Raw genomic sequence first — 25,945 nt, 5'->3', positions numbered from 1 at the left:
TAAGAGAATTAGGCTGCTGTGCAGTAGCACTGGTTGTTGCACATTTCATTAGTATCTGTTATTATCGATACTAAACTAAATATGCAGTAACCACAATGCATGAATGCACACGTGAAGGTGCCTTGTATGTAATTAACTCTTGTTTATGTACTAGAGGACTCAAGTGCATCTTAGAATTGAGCACAACTTTTTTTGGCTTTTGTTTTGTTTCCCCTTGAATAGGGACTGAACTAAGAATATGTTTAGATTGTTTCCTGAATCTGGGCCACTACTTATAACTAGTCGAAGGCAAGATCCATCAAGGTCTTAACTCATGAGAAATGGCCATTTCAAATGAGTTGGAAGAAATGTCGATGTTTGGTGATTACAAAAAAAAAAAAAGGATAATAGGGAATTAAGATTTCAAGTTACATCATGATCTACACTTCTCTAAGATGCCTATAATGCATTCCATTTGCTTGACTTTTCTAACTAAGGCTCATCCTTAGAGTACTGAAATAAAAGTTCTTACATTTTCTTACCTACCCAGCCACCCACCAGTACACAGATGGGCCCGCTGTGGTCAATACTAGGAAAAAATGTATCCCAACACATACAGAAGCCTCCTGCTCTATACATATGCGTGCTATGCAGTAATATGCTCAATGTGCATCACCGCAAGAAATCAAACAAGACGTGGCAGAGAAAAATGCTCCAGTTCAGAACTCTTTAATACAATCTGATATTGTTTGTGTTTCTGATTCTGTTCTCCCAACATCGGGGACATTAACCCTCATATGTGTGTGAGCATGTGTATGTAGGTATATACAAAATCACACAGTTAAATAGTTAAGCATACAAGGTATTATATATTTATATAATATAGAACTTTAGGGTATAGGAATCAACAATGGCAAAATATTTCTGATGTCTTGGACATTTTTTTCTTTTTTTAGTGAAATGTGATTTGTACTTGAAAGACCAGAGGACTTGGTTTTATGTAATGGGAGCAGAGAGAAACCTGTATAAAGAAATTCTGTGAAAATGATAAAAAAACTCATGAACCAAAAAAAGAACAACTGTTAAAAACTGTATTGAAAAAAATAAATTAGATGAACAACTGTGTAAATATAAATTAAAAAAAGATGACAATCTTAATAAATAAGCTTTACTATTTACATCTTTATATATTGCTTGGAGACTTAAATTAGATTCGTTAAAAACAAACGAACGCAAAATAAAAACCCAAAATTGGAGCAGCAAACGTACAGGCGTGAGGTACAGAATTTAGGGTTGAACTGTATTTTGTTTGTTTCTTTTTTTTTTCTTTTTTTTTCCTCTTTTATACAGTAGACCAGTAGAATTCTTGTGAAAATAGATCCTCAGCACTTCATTGGATTATTGGTTGTCGTGGCTTCCAAAAGGTGCCAAGAAAGATTCCATAATAATAATAATAATAACCATAATAATCATAATTATAACAATAATAAAAAGATAAAATATGATACATAAATATGGAAGAGCAGTTGGTAATATGAATACATTTTTTTCTCTAGACTAGATCACAGTTTTACTTGTAAATATTACACACATATATATAATATTACACATATAATATTATATATATATATATATCATATATATATTTATATATATAATATGGCTCTATTCTGCTCCCATTGAAGCCAGTGACAAAAACGAAAAATCCCTAACTGGCTTTGATGGGAGCAAAATCCAGCCCATTATCTGCAGACAGGTAAGTGATTACAGAGGCCGTACAATGCAAACTCCATAATGGTTCCAATTCCTCCCTCTTTAATTGCTGGTGAAAATATGTCATTAAAGCCCTGGTTCTTTGCACTCAGAAGATTGAAACTGGTGGTTGAACTGTGACCTCACCAAATGAAGATGCAAAAATGAACATATGTAGAATTGAACCAAAGAAATGTTCAGAACTGAAGTTCTTTTGGCTCAAACATGACCCTCATTAGCTCCACCTCCCATCCTGACAATAATAACATTGAAGAAATAGCACCAAGACTCACTGTCTGACTACAGTGAAGCCAACTCATGCACTTGTCCTTGGCCACAGAGGAAGAAATTACATTTTTAATTAAATTCTGGATCTGTAGATCAGGCCAAAGAAGTATAATATTTGTTTGCCCAAAAAATATTACTGAAGTCAAATGATAAGCCCTATATTGCTCCCACAAAAATGAATGAGAGTTTTGAACACTGGTTTCACTGGCGTAGGAGCAGTCAATTAATTTTAGGTCCTATTGCCCACATGGCCTGTAGAAATACAGCTGGGCAGATGGGAGTCTTAGCTAAGTCCTGATCAAGCTCCCACTGAGCTCAATGGTTTATTTCCATCGGTGGAAACAAGACTAGGCTGCCAAGGCTCAATCCAGGAATAACAACACTGTCAGTCAGAGTTAAAGGTGCTCAGCACCACTTGGAAGGGCTCAGAACGTTACAGGTTTTGGCCCCTGGAATAGCGTAAAGTGGAAATAACTCAGTTGAAGTCAATGGAGTTATACCACTGAGATCAAAATCAGACTCAGGATCTTAAGGGTAACGAGAGTATCCACATCACTGCACATGGCCCTCTCCCAAGGACAGTTCAGATGCATGTATCTACCTCTCACTGGAGTCTTTGGGAGTTTGGCAGGTGAGAAGACTGCAACGTGAGGCCTTCAGGCTGGAATTTTCCAGGCCATCCGGAGGAGTTAAGATAATGACCTCCCAATATCTAAATCCTTTTAAAAGTCCCAGCCAACCAAGGCATTGGTTTAATCGCTCTCCCCACCTACTTCTGTCTTCTAATTTGAATTCTAATGGAAATCCAGGGATGGAGTCTAGGAAATGGGGAACCATTTAGTGCCCCCAATTCCAACCAACTGGAATTACCTGTCTGATCATTTAGCAGCTTTTCTTTTTTATTTTTTTTAATTCTCTCTCTCTCTCTCTCTCTCTCTCTCTCTCTCACTCTCTCAATGTTCTGAATTTGGACTGTGCAGTGATTCTGAGTGCAGTAATGAGAGCACAGTGAAATACTGGTGAAATGCATATGTACAGTTGGATAATGTAAAAAAAAAAGCACAAATACACATGATCTTTTTAAAAAATAATCTGGAAAAATAAAATAAAAACCCCAAAAGCAACAATATACCAAGAAAAAGAAGTAGCCTTATTTCCTGGACTTATCACAGAGCACAAGGAAAACAAAACCAGACAATGTTATAAAACCTCACTGTATTTCTAGGGAAATCTACACTTAAGTGTCTAACTCTCTACTCAGTCGGCAGACAACGTGTTTTGCTTTCGAACACACAAAAATAGGTTCTGCTTTTCTCAGGTTTGGAACATGCATTTTTCCTTTTCTATAGCTTTCTTTTTTCTCCTCTCTTTTTTTTTTTTTCTCTGTAAAGCATCATGGTTGTTGTTGTTTTCCCACTTGAATCAGTTGCAGCAAGAAACTGTTGTTGGGTTTTTTTTTTCCATTTTTTTTTTCTCTTTTTTTTTTTTTAACACAGGTAAAACCTAGAACAAACCGACAGTTACAACCAAGTGAAACCGGAACCGGAAGGGAGGTAGCTGGAACCTGATTTCAAAGTGTCCTCTGGGGTTATCCTCCTCTCCCAGCCTTGAGGAGACGGCAAAACATGCAAGAAAGCAGGGACACCAGCTCAGTCTGGGTGGGGGTGAGGTTGGGATAGCAGCTGATAGGTTTTCCCCACCCCACATCATGTACAAATCATGGCTCTCTGCTTAAGCTCTCCCTCCTCCTAGTCATTGAGTCCACCAACAGCAGGAGCCAGGGCTGGGCAAGTCCTGGTCCCAGTGAAGCCAGCAGGCTTGCTAATGGTTTTTGTGGGGGTGCAATGCTGGGTGCAGTCCTGTTACAAAGATGCACTTGGCACAAAGTTAGGTGCAATGGGACCTACCTTGAGTCAGCAGCTGGAGGCTGTTGGCATGAATTCTTCTCTGTGCCCCACGTGCAATTGAGGGAGTTCACATGGGACTAGTCCAATGTCCATTAGAGTCAACAGGAATGACACCTCTGACTGAGCCCTTAAGGAGCTAATGCCTAAACACCAAGGGTCAACTGAAACCTTCCCTCTGCACAGATACACAAGGGAGTGGAAGTTAGCCAGAAGCTTGTGTCCCATAGCACCCTCTTACCAAGTCCTTGTGTTTGGAAAGTGTGACTGGGCAGAGCTGGAGATCCGTATTGTCCCCTGATATAGAGTAGAAGTACTGACTTCTGCTCCTGGTTCTGTGAGCCCAACCGGAGGAGATGCACAGTGTAGACAGCAGTGAAAAAAATAGCAGCATGGAGAGTCGGTCCTTCGGAAGAGGGCTACTGCAGCAGGGAGATGCCCTGGGACTGCAAGCCTGATGCTGTCGTGTGAAGCCATTGAGGTGAGAAGCTGTACTTCTCTCCAGGCTGAACCCTCCCTCTGAAGTGGGGAGAGCTCATGTTCTGTAAGAAAAAAGCTTGCCCTAAGCTCTACCCATTCACACTTTTCTATGCAGAAGGGGCTATGCTGGCCCCGGTGTCCTCAGAAGCCCAGAACAACAAAGGGTAATTTGCTTAACGAAGCTCCCTTCTGGAGTCTGCAAACTTGGGAGCACTCTGTTCTTGGGGCAGGTGGACACGATGGAGAACAGAGTAAAGTTCATGCCAACATCTCAGGCGCAGAGGCCATAATGAGATCAACATATTTGGGTCATTTTAATGAACCAGGTGACAAGTTGGGAACTAGCTAAGATAAGGTGAGGGAGGGGGAGAATGAAAATTGCTTGTATTTATTTCCTTTTTGTTGTTAATGTTTGTTGTTAAGAGGCAAAAGCCTGAGGGCTGCAAATAACTGGGTGTCTAATGGAGCACCCATTAACATCAACCAGAGCTGAGAACATGCAGTCGAACCTCCCTGAAGGAGCCACAATGCCTGAACTCTCCTTTTTACTCCTATGCACCCTGATGGACAGCAGTGAGTGTGAGATGCTTGCATTACTGCCAGTGTCATCCCATGGTCTATGTCCAAAGACAAGGATTTTGAACATGGATCTTTCACCAGATTTCTGACACAGGCTCTTCCTCGATGCCCCCACATATGCATTTCTCAGGTTTGCTCTTAATTTAACTTCCTTGTCATCAGTAGACCTGCAACAGGGATATATTTGTTTTTATCATTGCATCCTGAAGAAACCAGACCCTGGGCCCTAGAAGTTTATTGATTTTTCCTATAGCCATTTTCCTAGCATTTTGCAGCCACCCTGGTGGACTGTGGATTTAAATGGTTTTCTCTACAGCTTTTCCTTTCTGCAGAGTGTAAATACTCATTTGGAGAAAGTTCATTTCAAGCTGCTTTTATCCAAGAGATTCACATCTGCTCAAAGACAGCTTTAAAGTGGCCCCAGATCTGACCACAGGGGCTATTATAGATTACGAACATTTGCACTTGCTGCTGTCCAAAATTATGTTGAGATTTCCCAGTAAGACAATGTCAGCTTGCTTCTTCTTTAAGACCACTAAAGCCCTGGAGATAGAAGAATTAACACTTAAGAGGACATTTATTTAGCTACTTGTTATTGTGAGTAGGAGCCCTAAGCAATAGGAGTCAACTCCTGCCCGAATTGTGCAGACATTAAGGATTTATTTGGGATGGGTTGTAGCAGCAGTGACTGCACTGAATCCAGTGGATATCACAAGGACTGAGTGGGTGCAGGGCAACCAGAAAATGCTGAGTCCCAGTTCAGAAATGAATATCCAAAGGATTGGGGCAAGGGATGCTTTCCAGGGCTAGAAGGGGATAGATAGGGGATGTGCAGTTGGGAGGTGCGAGTACAGCCGCACACAATGCCTATTCTTTTGGAAGAGTCAAGGAAGCTGATATCAAGCTACCATCTGGGCCTTGTGCACAGGCCTGGAAATCTAATACTGACAAAGGAGGTTGAAACACTAATACTGTCCCCAGATATCTTCTTCTCTTGGCTTGTGCTTTTCACACACTTTAGGGGCCTTTTCGCCCTCCTCCCTCTCCTGGGACAACAGGAAATGAAGAGGGTTTTTTGTTTTTTGTTAAATATAACATACACAAAACCACACAGGGAGAGGAGAAATTTTAGATGAACCATTGGCTGGATGGAGATAAAGAAGCAGATCCCTTTGACTGGCTGGTGTCCTGTTTTCTTGCCCCAGTGCTGAGAAGGAAACCAGAGGATTTGAAAGACAGGTTGTAGGTAAGCTTTAAGGCAGACTGTTTGGTTGCTTGGGGTTGTTTTCACCCTGTCCTGACACAGTAAGGAAACTAGTTGTATGGGACATAGCAGCAGGAGTAGCAGCAGCAGACATGCTCGAACGACAAGTATGGGGGTTTGAGTTACCCTCTCTGTTCCCTCAGGAGCAATAATCTCCATTCTTCAGTGCCAGCCCAACACTTACATGCCAATCCTTAGACTTTCCACTCCCTCTGCTTCACCATGGGACTTGTCTGCCCACCTCTACACTTAAATATTGCTGGAGCTCTCACCTGTGAGGACTACAGTTTTCAGGCTGGTCACACGTCAGGGAGCTGTGCTGAAAAGACCACATCAGTTGCAAAGCTCCCAGGCTGGAAGTAATGTTCCTGTGATGAGCTAATGCAACCCGTTTTTCAGCTGGGTATTCAGCAAGTCACTTGCCAAGATGCACTGCCCTGTGGTGAACCCACCCCAACCTCAGTGCCCTGAGCATGAGATACCTTGGCATTCAACATCAGACTAGGCTGGGCTTGGTTTCATCTGAAAGCTCAGCCTCCATGAATGGTCTGAGTTGTGAGCACTGGAGAGGGGAAAGTGTTTTTGCTTTGTTGTCAATCTCTCTCTCTCTTTCTCTCCCTATTTTTCTCTATAAATATGCGTATATATATATATATGGCTTGTTTCTCGCCTTAAATCTAGATACAAACTGTTCAAATTAGGTGGGCACACAACTGCATAACACATGCTGTTTTGATACTTAAAAGTCTTCTTGACTTGACTCTTTGTTGCTGTTTGTTTTTGTTGTCACTATTTAAGATATATTTAATACAGAAACCCCTACTTTGAGTCCTCCTTGGACAAAAATTAAAGGCAGACTGGTTGAATTCTAAGGGTCCCTGGTGCAGAAATGCCATCCAGTTGAGCAGCTAAATGTTAAAAACAATACCAAAAAGAGATGTGGTGTCTCTCCTAGCCTGCCTGGTGCGGTGTGGCTGTCCATTCCACCTTGTTTGGTGTTACCCAAGACTGAAGCCACGCAGGTCCTTTTGGCTGTGCTCTTGGGCATTGGGATCCAGGCAAGCGCATTCCCCTTGTAAGTCACAGGACATAGGGAAAGGAGTAACCTGTGGGAGGAAGCCAAAAAGAAAGAGAGAAAGCCATAAGAAAATGAACTTCTCCATTGTCACATGGGTAAGGACACATATCCTCAGACAAGAGCAGGATTTCTTGCCCAAGTTAATTTTTAAACTGTTTTTATTTTGGCACTGGATTGGCAGCACTGGGACAAGTCTTCTGTCCATCCACGGCATAGAAGCTACAAGGCTGTATGAGCTTCCCCCATACCGCTTCACAAACCTACCTCACCTCAAACTCAATCTCCAGTGGTAAGGGAGGGAGCCCAGCACATTTGGCCACCAGTGAACAGAGCCTCTTACAGTATGTCATAGTTTGAATATGGACAGGATAACCCAAAGTGTCACAATCTCCGCCAGCAATCAGGCTTGGATCAGTTATTTTTTATTTTAATGTGCCAGATTCACGACCTCTCCTGAAAGCCTGCTTCAGTACAAGCACAACAAGGACACAACACTATAACAAGGTCACCACACTACCGTCCTCAATGGTCTAAAATTTCACCACGCCCTGGGCCTCAGGACAGGAAGAATGCCCTTGTGATGAGGGTACAAGGTTGTGATACGGGGAGGCCCAGGTTCAGCTCCCTGCATTTGATCTAACTCCTGCTTCATGTCAAATGTATAAACAGTCAGTCCTTGCAGCAGCAACTAGCATACATGTCTCCCCAGTCCTAGCTGAATGCACTAACCACTAGGTTAGTCATGCTCCCTATTATTTCCTCTCTCTGGTCCAGTGAATTTCAAACTTTTCTCTAAAGTGGTCACTTACTAAAAAAAATGAATAACGCCTATTTACTACTTAAGCTATCAATGTGGTCAGGGTATCTAAATTCTGCCCAAGTCCCTCTTTTAAGCACATAATTCAACCCATGCATTTGATAAGATGCCTAAACCCATAATCCAGGGGAGGGAATTCCATTAGGCAACAGCACTTCTATAGTTTAGACGATGCCACGGAAAACTCTGCAGTGCTTCCATATGCTTATAGATTTCACCTCTAATTTTCTGGGGGGCAAATTAGCCTAAATTCCTTGTTGCAAGGAAAGAAACTGTTATGAATTAAACAAAGAAGGATGGAAATATGGACGAGCTTTACTAAGGAAGAGCCATTAAATACTGTTTTTTTCAGTGCAAGTGATCCAACAAGTGAGTGGGGGGAGTTGCGAGGGGATGGGATCAGGAGAATATGCATTGTGAAAATAAAATCCGCCTCTTTAAAGCAGCTAGTGCAGTAGCTGAAGCAACAGCCTGTCATGCTTGGCTATCAGAAGTTGATTTCAACCTATTTCATCATGGCATTTACATGAAGAAGAGGGGAGGGGAGTGAGTCTTTGTTGCCTGAAGTGAATTCTCAAGAGTCTCTTCCATCTGCGCAAATGGAGTTAATGACCTAATTCCCTTTCCCCCCACACCCCTTCTAGGACAGTGCCACAACCTGTTCAAATGTTCTCGGCAAGTACAGCATGCGCTTGCTCAGCCTCATGTACTTGGCTCTACTGCCATATGTTTGTTCCTTCTTTTATAAACACTTTTCTCCAGGCCATGAAGCTTGGGTCTTTGTGTTCCCCGTGCGTAATCAGCCGTCACCAGCACTCCAAGGAATGCGGACCCTTCACTCACACACATAGTTACCACTGCTATCCACCTATCCTTCCTTTTCATGCGTGCGTTGGCACGTCCATCTCTGACGTGCCTTTTTCCTTACACATGCAGAAGGGAAAGAAGAGGGTGTGTCTTTATTTCACAACTATGCAGCACCAAGTGAAGACACAGTGAAGCTCAGAAGAGTCCCAATAGCCAACACGGGGCCCTGACTCAGTCTTCTCCAGAACCTCCACCCACTGCTTCTGGCTTCATCACCAGGAGCCCTGACCTGTCAGGTGGGGTAAGGCACCAGCCCTGTATCTAGCCATGACCTTGCTGATTCATGACCGAAACAGCTGAACAGCAAATAACTTGGATAAGCATTTATGCCACTGTGAAGCATAAAAAGTGGAAAGAAATTTCAAGTGTCTAAATATGTATGTATGTGTGTGTGTATATATATATATGCATATGTATATATGTGTGTATATATATGTGTGTGTGTGTGTGTGTGTGTGTGTGTGTGTGTGTATATATATATATATATATATTCAAATAATAAATACAAAAATGTTTAGACATTTACAGAAAACAGTAAGAGTGAAAAGGTCACATGTTTCATCCCCATCTTAGCCAGTGTTGCCAATATCCCTAAGTAGTTGTATGCAATAGAAATGTGTGAAATAATGGCAACTTTTAGTCTTGACTGAACTAAAAAAAATGGGAAAAATATTTACAAAGAAAAGGATTCTTTTTCTCTCAGATGTTTCAGAAAGTGAAAAAAAAAAATCCAAGCCAAGCCAAAAGGAATGTCTTGTTTGTTCCCGTACAAAACTGTTTATTTTTGTGTTATTTAACTTCCCTTGCATCTTTTGTTTTTAAACAAGGTAGGTCAAGTTAAATGGAAATGCTGTTTTAACATGACCAGTCTGGATGAGATGGACCTAGACTAGGATATTTACATAGAGTAGGCTTGCAAACTGTGCATACGTGCCAAAAATGGCAGTTGCATACCTGGGTAACTGCTATTTGGGTATGTAAAGTGAACTAGGATGCTACCTGAAATGTTTAATTTAGAAAATGTCAAAATGAAGCACTCTGATGCCGCTCAATTTTTTTACCTTTTTTATTTGACCTTTTTTTTATCATCTGGCATTCCACTCTCTATTGAATTTATAGTACACTAAAAAAAAGAATTGCACCTTTCCACAATGATGCCTGTAGGTTAGCATGAGGACACTGGTTCAATACTACCTGTGACTGATGTCATGCTTTGCCTTAGCCAAGGTCTCTTCTCTCACTGTGGTTCAGCTGCTCTCCCTACAATAGAGCTATCTCTTTTCTGCACTGAGGTGCCATCAGTGCAAAATTTTCACTCTTGGGAACTCCAGAGACAAGAATGAGATCTGGCAAGATGAGATTTTTCAAAGCAGCAGAATTCCGGTATGTAATTTCCCATTATTCACTTCATGAGGTTATGCTAAAATATTGACCTTAAAAGCTTCTTGACTCTCTGGAATTCTTTCCAGCTTGATGTCAGTCTGGTGTTGCTTTGAAGTGTGCTCAACAGGGCTTTGCTTATTTCTCTGGTGCATCTGTCAGCCCTTTCCCCTTCTCCTTTACTGTCTAACAAACCATTACAAAAGCACGTGCCTCCAAAAATGGGCAATTTGAACAAATAATGTGTGGATCTAGAAAGAGTTGCTCACAAATCACAAACAAAGATGGTGATGACCCTTCCACAACAGGTGAACTTCTGGAAAGGCAATGATTGCCCTAAAAAATACCCTATTGTCCAACTGGAGGTACATAAAATAATAACTATCGGTGGTCCATCTAGCTCTGGGTGGCCAACCTGTGGCATGGGCAGCTTCTGTATGTGGCATACAACAGGCTGGAGAGGGGACAGGCAGCAAAGTGGAAGATAGGGCAGGGAGCAGAAAGCAGAGCAGCAGATTAGGCAGTGGAAGGGGATCAGAGTGGCACTTGGTGGAGGCTGTGAAGTTGATTTGCAGCATGCCTGCCAAAACAGTTGGTCCTCACTGACCTAGACCATTATCCTGCCTCTCAAAATAGACAGCGTATTGCCTCAGACGAAGATGCAAATAGCCCCGCTGTGTAATAGCGTATTCACGTTCTAAATCTTATACATTTCTGAGCCTACCCGCTGATACAGAGATTAGACATTTGTATGTTATCTTACAGCAGTGAGTTCCACAGGTTCATTTTCCATTATGTAAAAATATAGAGGACTCTTATTTGGAGAATAAGCACACCCACAGTCATATTAGACATGATAAAATCTTTACAGACTTATGCAGAAGGGCATAAGGCAACCAATTATTGACAGGGAAGAAAAATGTAGAATGAGCTGAGGCCAAAGAAACTTCTTGAGAACTTGTGGCCCATCTCATTAGTACAGCATCAAGACAGCAAAGCAAAAGTATTTTCATTCTAAGTAATAGTTATAGCAAACATATACTCCCATAAAGTGCCAGATTTTCACAGGTATGTAGGCATCTAACCTTCCTGTGGACACCAAGAAGGCTTTACAAAACTGCCTGGGTACCTAAATCCCTTATTCTTTTAAAAAGCTGGTTCTAAGCTCCTAGGTGCAAAGTCTTTTGTTCTGTGCTTGTACAGTGCCTAGCACAATGAAGTGCTAGGCCATGAAAGGGAAGCCAGGTGCCACCACCATCACCACCATTCATCACCCCCCCTGCCACTACATGTCTTCCAAAAGTTGTTCTCTAATCCATGACCCAGTTGGGTGTTGAGCCTGGAAAAACACATTTTTAGATATATTGATATTTTTAGGGGCTCTTGAAGATCCCAAATTATTAATAGACTAGCTGAATAGCACTGCAGTTTCTAGATGCATACAATTTAAAACAAATATTTAAGAATTAGTTCTTCCTTCATTTACTTACTTCCAAGACCTAATTTCCCCCGTTGTTTCCCCTCATGAAACTTTATGTTGAATATCAGGGAACACAGCTATAGCAGGAGAAAGAATATTGAACTCAGGTCTTGCCTCATTTATTGTGACATAATAGACAAAGATATGGTATCTGCAAACAAACTAAAATAAATGGAGAACAATGCATCCCAAGAAAGAGTAGGAAAAAGGGTGAAGTGAGAGAAAAGAAAAGGAGCACAATTTTCTATACACAAACCTTTGAAAAAAATGGTCCAGAACCAAGGCCAGTGATCAGAACAATGAGGAAGTTGGGAAATTTGGTCCTTGGGTCCATTCTCAGTACACACCCCCCCACACAAAAATGCACATACACAGACACTACTATCCACTAGGTGAACCAAATGAATCAAAGAGACCACGTCCATACCATACATGTAGGCTAAGCCAAACAAACAGATGTGAAGAACAAGGGGAAAGCCAAGCCAATTTAATTATCCCAGAATAAGACTTCTATATGTGGAATTAGTCAGGAAGAGCTATGCTTTTTAATTTCCCTTCTAACATAATTTGAATTAACTTTGAAATTAAAAAAAGGTGTCTCATGTATCTAATCCCCACTGAGTTCTACTGAGTTACTAAATACTTGATACTTGTGAGCCCTTAGGGACACTGATCTAAGGCTTGATTGACCCCTGCATGCTAGCCCTGCATAATATCCTGTGTCAATGAGCTCCACATATTAAAGATTATTACCGTTTATTAATCTGACAAAACAAGGAGTCAGTGATACCCACACAGGAAACCCACAGAGAATTGCCTGGAGAAGACAACTTGTGGAAACAGGGGAGGATGTTTTGGAAGATTCCAGCTATCTCTTTCCACAGGACCAGTCACAGGTTGATGGGAATCCCCACAAGTTAGGAAAAGAGTAACAAAAATGACCTGATTCTGCTTATGAAGAAATACCTGTTTCATGTGACTGCAATTCCAATGGCTCAAGTGCAATTCTGACTTACAGCAGCACAACTGAGACAACAGTCAGGTCCAGTGGCCTCAGCATGGGCTGCAGGGGTCTTAAGAGGGAAGAGCACATGTTGGGAAACAGCGTGTTATTAGATTTCAGCTGAAGTGTCTGCAAAATCTTCCTGACGTGAGTAATGCTGGAAATATGAAGAACCCCGGCACACATCCCCCTCCCCTGGATAAACGCACTATGTCAAGATAAGCATGGCAGGCTGTGACAAGAGGCTCTCAGTGGTCCCTCACCTCCCCCACCCCAAACCCTCACAGTTCAAATACCAAGGGAGCATTTTGTTCCCTGATGGGGCCCTTATGGACAAAACATGTCTTGGAAGTTTCTTCTCACTGGTTTTTGGCATTTAGGTCACAAGGACTTTTCTGAGATAAGGAAACAACAATCCCCTTTTAACTCTTTGGGCTGGTATGCAGGGTTCACTCCAAACCTAGTTCAGTGCCCCCAAGGGCCTGGGAAAGTCTACATTGAAGTTCCTCAATGACCCCAATATAGAACGGTATGTAAGGTTTGGAAGGCCTTATGCTTCTCCCACTTGGATGTAAATCAGGAGTTAGCCCATCAAAGTCAACAGGCCTGACTTCCCTCTCCCTCCTCTTGGGGTAAATTGGGAGTCATTCCACTGCAATCAGTTGGATCCCATTGCTGTCATACTGGCACAAGAGCAGAGGAGGATGCAGTGCTACCCCAGGGAAAGTGGGCCATTGTTGTCCCTTACCATGAGGCCACTGACTCTTCATCTGCATTTTGAATAGTGACAAACAAGGGACTGAACAAGGAAGCCAGTTTGCCAAACCACACAGAGTGTGAAAGCAAGTGGCTCTACCACTCAGCAATCTGCTATGCTTCGCACCCCTGTGCTACTGATTGTGAAAACATGAATGTAATTAGTCTACATAATCACCAAGGATTTAATACTGGCCAGACCACCCAGAGGCCAAATAGCTGGCGCTGCAGCAGGAGAGGCTACGTTCACTGGTTTTTGTAACACTTGCTAATGAAGTGAGGTTGGATGGCTGAGCAAACACCCTCTGTTAGCTCTTCTTTGGGGAATGCTGTACGTTGTGGGAAGTACCGTGCCCCTTGAAGCCAAGAATTTTCTCTCGGGATAGGCAATGTGTGCTACTACCATCACTGCTTTTAATTTATTGTTGTCTGGAAAGGATCCCTAAACTATTATGCAAACAAGCTCTAAGCCCCAAAACAAGCTCTCAACCAACCACAATTGAAAACACCCGCATGCGTCAAATAACTAGCCACTCACAAGCCAGGATGAAAAATCACAAGCAAGTTCACGCAAACGCCCGAGTGAGACAGTCAACTTGGAGCACACAGTAAGCTTTGGACTACTTCCACACAAAGGAAGCAATGCATGTTATTACCTCCCTCTCCTCAAGCTCAGCCCACTGTCTATTGTACCTCTCTAGCTACGCACAAGGGCACAGAAACAATCCCTGTGCAGGACACTGAAGTTATCTGGAACAGAACTGTGTCAGGGACATCCAAGCTCCCTTGGTTTCAACTATGCCAGTTGTGTTCATTTACCCCTCCAGAGTACTGAGATGTTGTCACTTTTTCCACCAGCAACAGAAGTTAGACAGTCATCCACAGGATCCCACTTTTGGAGGAAACAAGCAATCTTTGGCAAGGCAGCATATCAGCTTAAGATCCTTTACTTTCAGCCTTGGATTCTTGGCTGAAGAAGCTCAGATAAGTCTGCATACCTTCCAGATTAGCAATGATTTTGATAAAATATGAATGGTTCCCCATCTGGTGCTACTCCTCAGTTATTTTCCACTGAACCACTTGCTATGTTTTTCTCGCCATGGTGCATGCACCTGTTACAGTAGAAGAGGCTAAAATGGGCATTTTTGCCAGGATGAGGTATACCTTTTAAAGTGCCAGGACACAATATGCTCACTGCAGATTCAGACTGTTGAAACTACATGGGAAAGCTTCTCTCCTACCCACTACACAAAGGTTATACAAATGCAATGGATACGAAGAGTGGAGGCTTAAGTACGAGGAATATTTGGCACCACAAATACAGCTTCAGGGAATATAAAAGAGCTAATTTGGGCTGTTAGATTTGCTTGAACAAACTGTTTGGACTGGGCTGCAGGATCACTGACAAAGAGTATCTGTAATTACAGTTTAGAACAAAATATGCAAGCACAGACTGCTTAGAAATCTGAGGAAGGTCTTTCCTGCCAGGTTCATAAAGAGTGGAGAAAAGAAGAAATTAATGGAGAAGAAAGGCAAATGGAGAAGAGAGAGGCTGAAGAGTAAGAAGGCAAATACACAACCCCAAATTTGGGCAGCAGTTAGACTACAATGGACAAACTATAAAGCTCACCAGGGCCAGGGACAGAAGTTATACATAAACTGGTTTAAACGATCAGAAACTGGTTTAAACCTGTAACAACAGAAGTTCAGTGCACATAAACCAGTTTCAAAATGGTTGAAACTGGTTTAAGATATGCCTGGTTGAATGTAGTATCAGACTTAACTGAACTGGGTCAAACCAGTTTATGAAACTTCTGTCCCAGACCCCTTCCTGGTTCAAGTTAAATCAGAGTCCCCCAGCATGCTTTCCAGCCCTGGGATAGGCTGGACTGTGCTGTCTGCTCCAGCAGAAAAGGGTTGGGTGGTAGTGGGCAAGGACTGCCTCCCCCCTCCCCCAGCAAACCAGAGCTGGGGTCTGGGGCCAGGAAGCAGGGTTAAACTTCCCTTCCTCCAAGTACAGAACAATCCTGCCCTGCTAAAAACTTACTGTTGGCTGTGACTGTGGACTACAAATCCCAGAGGCACCTGGACACAGGAAGAGGAAGTGATGAGCAACTCTGCAGAGTCTTGCTGCTGTGATTTTGGACTGCAAATCCCAGAGACCTCAGGGGCATCAGGAAGAGGAAGCAATATACAGCCCACGCTGACTATATGCCAGAGAAGCATACTTTAGTGCCCTTCGGCTTCTGGCATGAGCCACTACAGGCATGTGGCTGCATTTCGTGAATCAAAAGTGAATGTCTGGCTAGTTGTTTCTCAGTTTAATCTCTGCATCTGAGATTAACCTGCAAAGACTGAATGGATTCAGCTTCAGGCTTTTTGACTGTCTGTACTTAGCTCAGATTGCTCCTGTGGAAACCCTGAGCTAAAACGAGGTAATGGGAACCCCAGCTGAATCAAAGGAAGCTAACAGTCTCTACTAAGGACTAATCTGTTCCTTGTCAAATGCAGAGCTCTTGTGCACAAATGCATTCAGTGCCCATGTTTAACCAATGGGTCTAGTCTTACATGCTGAAAGGGGCAAATAACTAGAGCAAGATGAGCATGTGGGACATTTCCAGAACTTATTTGTGTTGTTCTTTGTTGGCTCCTATTCCTCCTGGAGACATACTCAGTTCTAGTGACTCTACCAGGAGCATAATTTTGCATTTGTTTTCACTCAGTCTGAAAGCCTAAAATACAGTACTACCTTCTTTGAATGTCACCCGGCTACCTCCCTCCCCAAAAGGAATTCCTTGCAGGGAGTAGTCAGCCTAGAAATCCAGCAAATCATTTGCTTACTCAAGTTAATAATACAGTGCATGTGATAAAACAATGTAAGAATACTTCTTCTTATTTGCTGTGGGACAAACAGCAAGGAGATGTAGTAGAGAGCATTAGGCAGAGGGCAAGCCAGCAAGCCATGCTTGGTTAGGAGGTTGCAAACATTAAAAGAGGATGGGATGTTATTCTTTTCTTAATGGAGGACTCTATCCCCTCTGAATATACAACATAATCCTTTCTCTTTTAACAGCTCAACCTTCATTTTGCCAAGATGACCTGCTTGGTGGTTTGGCGCTTTCTGCTTCTAGGTCATTTATGGGCTAAACTGCAAGACCACTGCAAAACACTTTTTCCTCCTAAAGTCAGGCCACACTGCCTCCCCATCACTCTAGACTAAGAACTGAATCTGGATTGTAGGTATACAGTCTTTGGTAACTGCCAGGGGCTGCAGGGTATGGTGTTGCTAATTCTTCAGGTGGTGCTTTTCTCTGAGAGTCAGTACCAAGTCCTTGCCTTGGGATGGTGTTATGAATTACTGCAGCTGATCAATTAATACACCAAAAATTATTTACCTGCTGAATGCATCCTTTTCTTGCTTCCTAAATTCCTCTAGCAGGCTGCAATCTCTTCATACATATCCACTGAAAACCTAAACTTACCCATTACAGATTTTGCAGCATTCAGTGACGTTCTTCAGTGACTTATTTTATACTCTGTGAACTAATTATGAACACTTCTTGGCAAATATACTTTTTGAACTGCGTTGGTTAGTTTTGATTGGCCAGATAAAGTACATGGCATTGTTCTTCTTTGACTGGATGAGTGAATAAGGGCATAAAACCGAAGTCCTGACTGTTTCTGGACATTAAAGACCTCAAGTCATTTTCTGCATGACTGCTAACCACTGCAGTTTCACTTGGATATGCTTATAGTCTTCAATCCCTTCCTAAAATAAATTATGTAGTAGCATTGTGCCCTTTGAGCATCTGCCATACTTCTGCTCTGTGGTGGCTGCATTTCGATGGTGGGTAAAGAGATGAATACTGTATAGGTGGACCTTGTAAAATATTCAGACATTTTTTATAGGCTGAAAGGCTCTGTATAAATGGAATATATTTTACCAAGTCCCTTTTTTAAAATCGGAAAAGACTGGCACCCCTGCCACGCAATGCGCGAACCTGGAACAGAAGCAGTGTTTCCTTCAAATGCGCTAATTCTTTCTACAATTGAATGGAAATATACCATCATCTGGAACTGGAATTAAAAGCAAAAGGCTTGCCCCTCCCTAAGCCTCCTTCAGCTTTTGGCTTTAGCACCCAATGTGTATTTTAAAGCTCTGCTTTTTAAGTAGGTGGCGAATAGTGCTGGAAGGATTTGGTATGTGCAGTATTTTTATGCAGCTCCCTTTTCTCTCACTTTTCATTGTTTTTCCCTCTGGAATATCTCCTTTAACATTCCACTCATAAAGCTCTTCAAAGGAGGGACTATATTTGAATAACTGTGTTTAAAATCTGTTCTCCAGTCAAAGGCCTCAGACAGGAAAATAACTAACAGGGCTGTTTTTCTGTCCCTGTGGCTGGGTTTCTGAATCAGAATTCAAACAGGTGTCTGGGAGCTGGTGGCCGATCCTTTGAACTGCAGGAGAGGCTCTGCCTTCCTCAAACGGGCCTTACATTTTTACATCACACTGGCTGCTAGATTATTGTTTCCCCTCTGTATGCTATAAATTTAATAAACTGGGCACTGGCCACCCCACTTTTGGCTTTGAAGGACCTAAAAATGTGTTGTTTTTCTCATTTCTTTTGAGCGTTATTCGGTCTCACGGTGGTTGTTGTCTTTTATGACAGTGAGGAAGTGTTGGAAAGCTGAATGTTTGTATCCTGAGAAAACACTTCATCTGGTCGTTCATGCCTTAGGAACGACTAGGAAATATATAGGGCAGGTTTTGCAAAAGCACTCAGTATTGGCCACCTCTACTTCCACTGAAATCAGTAGGAACAGAGCTAGGTCAATGGTGAGCCGTTTGAAAAAACTTACCGCAGAGTATTCCTGTGTGGACTGAGTTAGCAGGTATTAGTCGGTTCTTTATGGACAGGTGCCTGGTTCTCAGTTTTACAGCCCTGCTTGTATTGACCTCTCTCAACAGAATGGCCAATGAACAAAGGAGACAGCGAGCATCTTTATACCTCCAAAGAGGTTCCCTTCAGTTCTGGTTTGAGCCACATCAGCAAGGGCATGTTAAGAAGCTACTACGATATATTGGATCAGTGGTATAACTAGAGCATGGTGAATAAGGAAAGTGCCCTAGGCGCTGAGTTTGGTGGGGAGGGAGGGTGAAAAGAAGCGGCTGCTGCTGGCAGCCACGTGATCACAATTGTGTGGTAACCGGAAGCCACTGCTGACCCTGTGCTGCTGTACTGGATTATGCCGGTGCCCAATGTGCTCTTAATATGATCAGAGAAAAGTGTGTGAATGGTGGTCTACCATTACCCTAACATTTGCCCATCCCCATGTTGAGGAATATATTCTGCCTCCAACAAGGGGCGGTGCTTGTTGCTCCCATAAGGGAGATGGGGGAGATGGGAGAAGAGTTGCTCTGAGTTGCTGTGCTCCATCTGCTCCATCCTTCCTTCTCTTTCTCTGTGAAAATGGTTCTAAGGGGAGACAAGAGAGTCCTGCCTGCTTCTCCCAGCAGCCCCGAATGGCTGCTCTTTAGGAGGATGTGGGCAAATGGGGTAAGCAGCTAATCAGAGACACTCTAATCTTCTTAAAAGAGATACTAAAAATATATGTTTGTCAACAACCTAGTTCACTTTTTAGAACTGTTATTTTCTGGATGCGGGTCCCACTGCCACCTCAGACACTCTACGTACTACACATGCTACAGCCAATCCAGGCATAAGCACACACCTTCTTTGCAAGGGCTGCCCCTGTCATCCCACAGATCACATGAGTCATTTTATAATGGATAATATATCAAATGCTCACCAAGAGGCACAATTGGGAAAATTACCTCCCTCCATCTCATGTCTGCTGCTATGGAGAAATTAAATCAACCTAGTTTCATTGCCAAAGTTTGCTCACTTCCCATTTCCAATGCTCCCTGGTGAGCCAGAGAAAGACTGCAGCACGGTGTTGGGAGATGTGTTTGGATGAACCACAAGAAAGATGAAAGAAAACCTTGCTGCTAATGGCTAACCATTCTTCCTACCAAGAAGTCCACTTTGTCTCCCTGTGGTGGCATAAAGACTGCCAGGTTTCATGTGCCTTCTAGATACATAGCGAATCTAGCCTCTCTATCTGTCCTTAGTCTACATATTTTTTTTTACTATACGCTCAGTCCCTTGGCTTCATCAAGATATTCTCCTTTCCCCAGCCTCAAATCCCAAAGAAGAGGTAGAGTTCTGCAAAATTCAACACTTTGACATGAGCATATGGAGCAAAAGTTCTTGTTTCCTCCCCAGGAACATGCTGTTAATCTAAACGCAGATGATGCGCATACTCTGAAAATTTGCTGGAGAGTTAGGGTCAAATATGACACCTGCTAGCTTTTGTTATGACATGCAAAAGAGTGTCAGCGGTTGCCTGCAGAGCAGCCATTTGTTTACAACAAGAATCAAAGAAGAAAAGCAAGTCTCATTTGCTAACACATGCTATAAAGGCTTAAGGAAGGCTATGATGGGAAGCACACATATATCAAAGGGGAGGAGCATCTTAACCTGAACCACCTGTAAACAGACCCTTTGGGGGGACAATAGTCATTGCCCATTAAAACACCCAGATCACCTGGTGGCCATGAATACAGGTTGGTTTTGCCCAAGTCTGGGGCAGACACTTGGTAAGGGGAGCTTAAGGTAAAAAAGGAGCAGGGAGACCTACCTTTTTGGTCTTCACTGTTGAGGCGCAGCAGTCCCCACCATCGTAATTGCAGAAGGCTCGGTTGTTGATAGAGTCACAGTAGTTGTCTCCCATGAAAGGCTGGGAAATCAAACAGTACAAAGATGGTGAGAACAGGGATGTGGGCTCTGGAGGAACTCAGCAAAGGCATAGAGCAAGCTGAAATCAAGGACCATTCTTATGCCCCAGGCAGAGCAGTACAGCATCTCCATCCAAAAGCCACAGCCACTTTTCTCACTTTCCTTCCAAGCACGCAGGAAAGACAGGAAGTTAGAAGAAAAAGAAGTGACCCCCTCTGCTTGTACAATGTGAGTAAGTCTGACATTTTCAAGAGAGGCCACTGATTTGGGGAAACATGAACATAAAGGAACTAAAACCTATAGTCGCTTTAGACAGTTGAGGTCTAGTTATCTAAGTGTAAATGCATGGGACATAGAGAAGAGTAGGACTGGTTGGTTTAGGAAGCGTAAGGGTATTCAAATTGACAGAGGGAAGGAGGTGGGTTTGGAGCCTAGACAAGGACTCTGGAACTCCAATGGTCCGATTCTCATCCTGCCCCTGCCCCTGCCCCTCTGTATGACCTTGGGCAAGTCACGTAATCTCCCCGTGCCTCAGGCTTCACAGCTGTCAAACTGAGGTAATTGTAAGTGCTCATGGAAAGCTGTAAATGTTCATTAAGTAATGTTCTTAATCACCTCAAAGAAAAAATATGAATTATTATAATGGCTGTATGGGTCTGAATAATAATCATTACTTTAAAAACAGCAGTCTTTTGCTTCCCTCTTTTGCAGAGCAGATTGAATTTGCAAGAACCTCTCATAGAAACCAAAGTCTTTCTACATTTGTAACTGGTGAAACTAGGTAAGGCCCGTTTGAAGGAGGTAACCTTCAAATACATGCATGTACATATATGCATATGCATACATACATACATGCACACATTGTAAAGGGAAGAGGCAAGCCTGCTAATAAAGCAGGCAGAGATATACTGTGACATAGTTGTAAACAAGATGCCAGATGTGTGCAGATGATTAATGGAACTGGTCAGGAGAGCCTAAGGTCGTGACTGCGGACTACAATGTAATTTTTGCCACATTCTTGGCTAGTGCCAAGTGGATGCTGTTTGAAAGCACCTCCAGTCAATCTGCTCCAATGTGCAAGTCCATTTATAACCTTCATGGCGAAATATCCAGCACTGCTACACTGGGCCCTCAGCAGCTGACAATTTTATGGCCCCCATGCACCTTACAATTGGTTCAATAGGGGCAGATCCCTTTGAGTCAACACATCTCCTTTAATGAAACTATGGCCTTTCCTAAAAGAAACCATCTCTGGGGAGTGAACTGGGAAGGTGGTCAAGATTTCATGTCAGGGTTTTATACTAAGTGCAATACTAGATTTTTTTTTTCTTTATGATGGATGCCTCCAGAGAACAAACTATGAGGACTTTGGCATGCTTTTCTCATAAAGGGCTATGACCAGGCTCATAAATACTCTAAAAAGACACCATAAAGTGCTTGGACTCTAGACTCTGTTGTTGTTATTGATTTGTAAATTTAAATACTTCCTGGTAGTGTTGGAAACCCAAATGGCAGCAATGCTGGATGAGTGCAGGGGAGAAAAAAAGTCAGGAATGAATTAACTAATCTAGTTTCATTTTTCAAAACATTTTATGTGCAAAGAGTAAGCAAAGAGTGTACATAGGGAAAAGAAATTGCAACGGTAGGGTCAGATACCTTACTGTTGTAAATTGGCTCAACTCCCTTGACTTCAGACAGCTATACTGATTTGCGCTGACAAAGGCTTTAGCCTGCAAAGTCTTTTCCAGTTTCATTATTTAATATGCTAACAAAGGAAAGATTATTTTTTTTTACAGATACGATTTTTATCTTGACAAGGCCACTTTGAAAAAAGTAATATTTGGCCACTCTCCCAAAAAACTTGTATGGGCTTTTCCTCCATTTCCTTTTTTGATTCCTTACCACTGCTTATTGCCAAAGTATCTGTTTGTCAACACAGGCTTTCATTTCAATTCTCCACCCTCAAGTTCCTGCTGATTTATTCAATTATGCCATGCACCTGTCAACACTGGAAAACTCTCAATAGGAACTTCAGGAGGAACATGCCTCCCCTGAAATACTTTGAGCCATGCAGCTCATTGCAGGGGCACAATGGGAAAACAATGGATATTTTGTTTTGGTAACTCAGCTCTTGATTGGATCAGCCGAGGGGAATGAACATTAGACTCATAAACTTAAGAACACTTCTTGCTAGTGCTTAAGTAGGCTTGCAGGCAGTACTAAGCTCATGCATTTCTATACATACTATTAAAGGAGTTCAAAGAGTTACATTGCATTGCACTTGCCTGGGTTACATTTTGAAAAGCAGAATCCAAATCCCCTTTAGTCAGGCAAATTTGCTGCTATCAGTGCATCAGAAATTATATTCTTCCTGGCACCATTCATTGTGTTGCCAGTCCATGGGAATGGGGAAGGTGGTACGAAGGTTGTTTATTCCTTCCATTAAGGAAGGAAAGGCGTACATTGTTATGCTAGAAAATACAACCTGGCCCACTCTGGGATAGTGGCAAATCAGGCTCTGATAGCATGGAAATGGTCCCATGGTGGTAGGTTGTGAGGCTGTTATACTGCTGAATGAATGATGAAAAAGAAGACTTCTACCAATACAGAAGGATCCTGGAAATGAACAATGATGGGAAAAATGCGGAGAAAAGGCACAGCATGTCCCTAATAATGGCTTTTGGTAAACTGTTACATTATTTCAAACTTTACCTGAGTAACAGTCACTCTTAAACAGCAGAGGAACTGGTCACTCTTAAACAGCAGAGGAATAGTTCATCAGCACACCAAAGGCATTTCTAATAGTCCCTGGATGCTATTTTAGCTCTCCCTAGAGAACAGGAGCACCTAGCCAGCTTGTAGGAACATAATGCACAAGATAGCTTATGACATTCAAAGCACAAAGCACCCACAGCAGAATGCTTTTCATTTAGGGAACATCTAGACAGAAGACTATTATGCTGTTGGAGAGTTATTACCCTCCTGGGTCTGTCATTTATATGCAAAAGAAACCTGTCTTGTAGCTTATGACAAGTCATTCAGCATACCATCCACCCAGCAAAAAGCAGAGTGGTCCAGTATTTAGTATGGAATCAGGAAACTGAGTTTTGTTTTAGCTTGCTGTGACACCTTGGGCAAATCACTGAACTTCAACGTACCGGCTTTTAAAATAGGACTCAGATTTACCTCTTTTGCAGGGGTGCTCAATGTGTTATATCGATGGTTGCAAATCTTAGTTGAGAAGGTGCTCTCCTAGTCCTAGCAAGCTTCATTTTGAGGTACTGGAATGGGACTCAGGAGACATGGGTTCAAATCCCTGCTCTTTCACATAGTCTCTGCATGACCAGGCAAGTTAATTCCTCTGCACCTCAGTTTCTTGCTAGACAATGCAGACAATGTTGCACTACTAGTACTGTTGTACTACTGTGACTCAAGGTGCAGCCTGGCTAATGCTTGTGGGATACTCAGACGTGATGGTGATGGAAGCCAAAGAGAGAAGTGCCAAATGTTGCTTTTACAACAAAAACATTTTAAGATTTCTAAATCTTTTCAAGGAATGCTGCCAAAAGAAACTACACACTTCAAAATAATTGCTAATTGCTAACGACATGTAAGGCTGAAAAAACAGACCCAATGCTTAAAAGCAAATACATTTCCCCCCCTACTTATCAGAGGCTACATTGTGGTCTGGCCAGTGCAAGGGAACGAGGAGGTGCAAGTTGCCCACTGTTCTTTTAGGCTTGTTCCCCAAGTCATAGGCAGAAGTGGAGGAGACACTGAAAACAAAGGAGGCCAGCTCCGTAGCTGGGGTAAACAGGCATATGTGCCTATCTGGTGTACTCTGTTTATTCCCACTAACTTAGGGTTTGGCCCACAGTTTACCTGGAAGAAGTGCAGGTGCCTGGTTAATTTAGCTTCCAAGACATTTAAGTGAAGAATAAGGACCTCTAGTAGAGAGATCTGAATTCATGATATGTGTGATCCCATCTTGCTGGAAGACAGACACCACAGCCCAGAAACACTTGGTCAAGTGGCAGTACTCAGCTTCTGTTTCTCTTCGGCTGCAAGCAGATGTTGCCCTCCTGGCAACACAGGCAGTTTTATGGTGGGGCAAAATGCAAACTTACAGACATCCTTGATGCTGGTCATGCCACAAATGTCCAAAAATGTGTGCGCAACAATATTTGTTGACAATTTGTCCCAGTTTATCATGGCAGTTGTCCATACATTTATGGTGCATTGGCTGAACGCACAGCTGGAAGGTGGCAGTATATCCTACATCCCTGGTATATGCAAGTCCCTGGACACTGACTGTACACTGATTGTTGGCCCCAGTCCTGGTACATCAGGACTTTTAAAAAACATGCGTGTAGTTGTATATGTTGTTTTTAGATGTCCCTGGCACACAAAGACCCCAGTTCAGGGAGACATTTCCTGATCATGGGGACCCCAGGTTCCAGGAATGTCAGAAACCTGCTTGTAGAGCCAGGCTGCACACAGAGTTTTTAAAAGTCCTGGCACAATGGGACTGGGCCAATAATCGACTGCACGTAGCAGGGGCAAAAGGCTTCTTCCAGAGTCAGGGACTTTAAACCCCATGCACGGCAGTTCTGGCCACGCTGCCAGAGCGCAGGGGATCAGAGGCCCACAGCAGAGTTTAAAGTCCCCAGGGGGGAAGCCCTTCAGCCCCTACCACAGCAGGAAGTCTCTGATCTCCTGTGCCCTGGCAGACCGGCCAGAGCAGAAGGATACGAGGTTTTGACAATCAATACAGGACCAGTTTGGACAGCTCAAGTCTCCAACTGAACTCAGGGCTGTCCTAGCTGGGGCTGACAATCAGCTGATTGTCAAACTACCACAAAGGAGCTGTACTTTTAAAACCTACTTTGAAAGGTGATGTGTGGACATGCCAATCTTCATTGCAGGACAGGTCATGGTACAACCCATGCCATGACAAATGCGATGTCTCTTTATAGCCTTAAGATAGTACTTTCTCTGATCACAGCAGATTTCCATGCTGGAAAGAGAAGTGCCCTGACTCAAGTTGTGGAACAGGGTCATTTACACACCACCAAGACATCCTTCAACTTTTTTCTGTGCTGAATTCACTGCCCCTGAGTCTTACCTTGAGCTTTTAGTTAAAATCAATAACCCAGCAGGAAGCTCATTCAATATGAATTTTATCTGGTAGCAATTCAAACCGGTGCAAAATGCTTGCTTCCACACAGCTTCAGTACTAAACCTTAAACCAGTCTCACTTTGCTCAAAGACAGGACAGGATTTGCTAAGGAGATTTATGAATCTCATAGCTCATTAGGATGGTAGCTTGAGTTTGTGACAAAACATAAAAGTTTTGCATGCTTTCCAAGTTACATTAGAAATGCTTCTGCAGCTCTCAGTTGGATGCTTATTCAGCTATAATGCATAGGTGGCACTAACAATTACTTAATGCTTGTTTCACAGGGATGGCTCTTGATTCAGAAATAAATTATTACGGGTATGATTTTAGTGCACAGAA

The 25,945-nt window shown here is 42.7% G+C and overlaps 1 protein-coding gene across 1 annotated transcript in view; it reads right to left on the bottom strand.

Moving 5' to 3' along the window:
- Positions 1 to 692: 692 nt before the first annotated feature.
- PAPPA (pappalysin 1) overlaps positions 693 to 25,945 on the bottom strand; it is a 322,351-nt gene continuing 297,098 nt past the window's right edge. The window contains exons 21-22 of the mRNA XM_019510512.1: positions 20,330 to 20,428; positions 693 to 7,352 (exon numbers count right to left, since the gene is read on the bottom strand). Of these exons, the coding sequence (XP_019366057.1) occupies positions 7,245 to 7,352; positions 20,330 to 20,428 (207 nt within the window). The 3' untranslated portion in view covers positions 693 to 7,244. The remainder of the gene's footprint in view (positions 7,353 to 20,329; positions 20,429 to 25,945) is intronic.

The sequence above is a fragment of the Gavialis gangeticus genome, unplaced genomic scaffold, assembly GCF_001723915.1.
Source record: "Gavialis gangeticus isolate Ggan-Ray unplaced genomic scaffold, GavGan_comp1, whole genome shotgun sequence".
Lineage (NCBI taxonomy): Eukaryota > Metazoa > Chordata > Crocodylia > Gavialidae > Gavialis > Gavialis gangeticus.
Note: the sequence above shows the minus strand (reverse complement) of the source record. Positions and strands in the feature narration are given on the sequence as shown.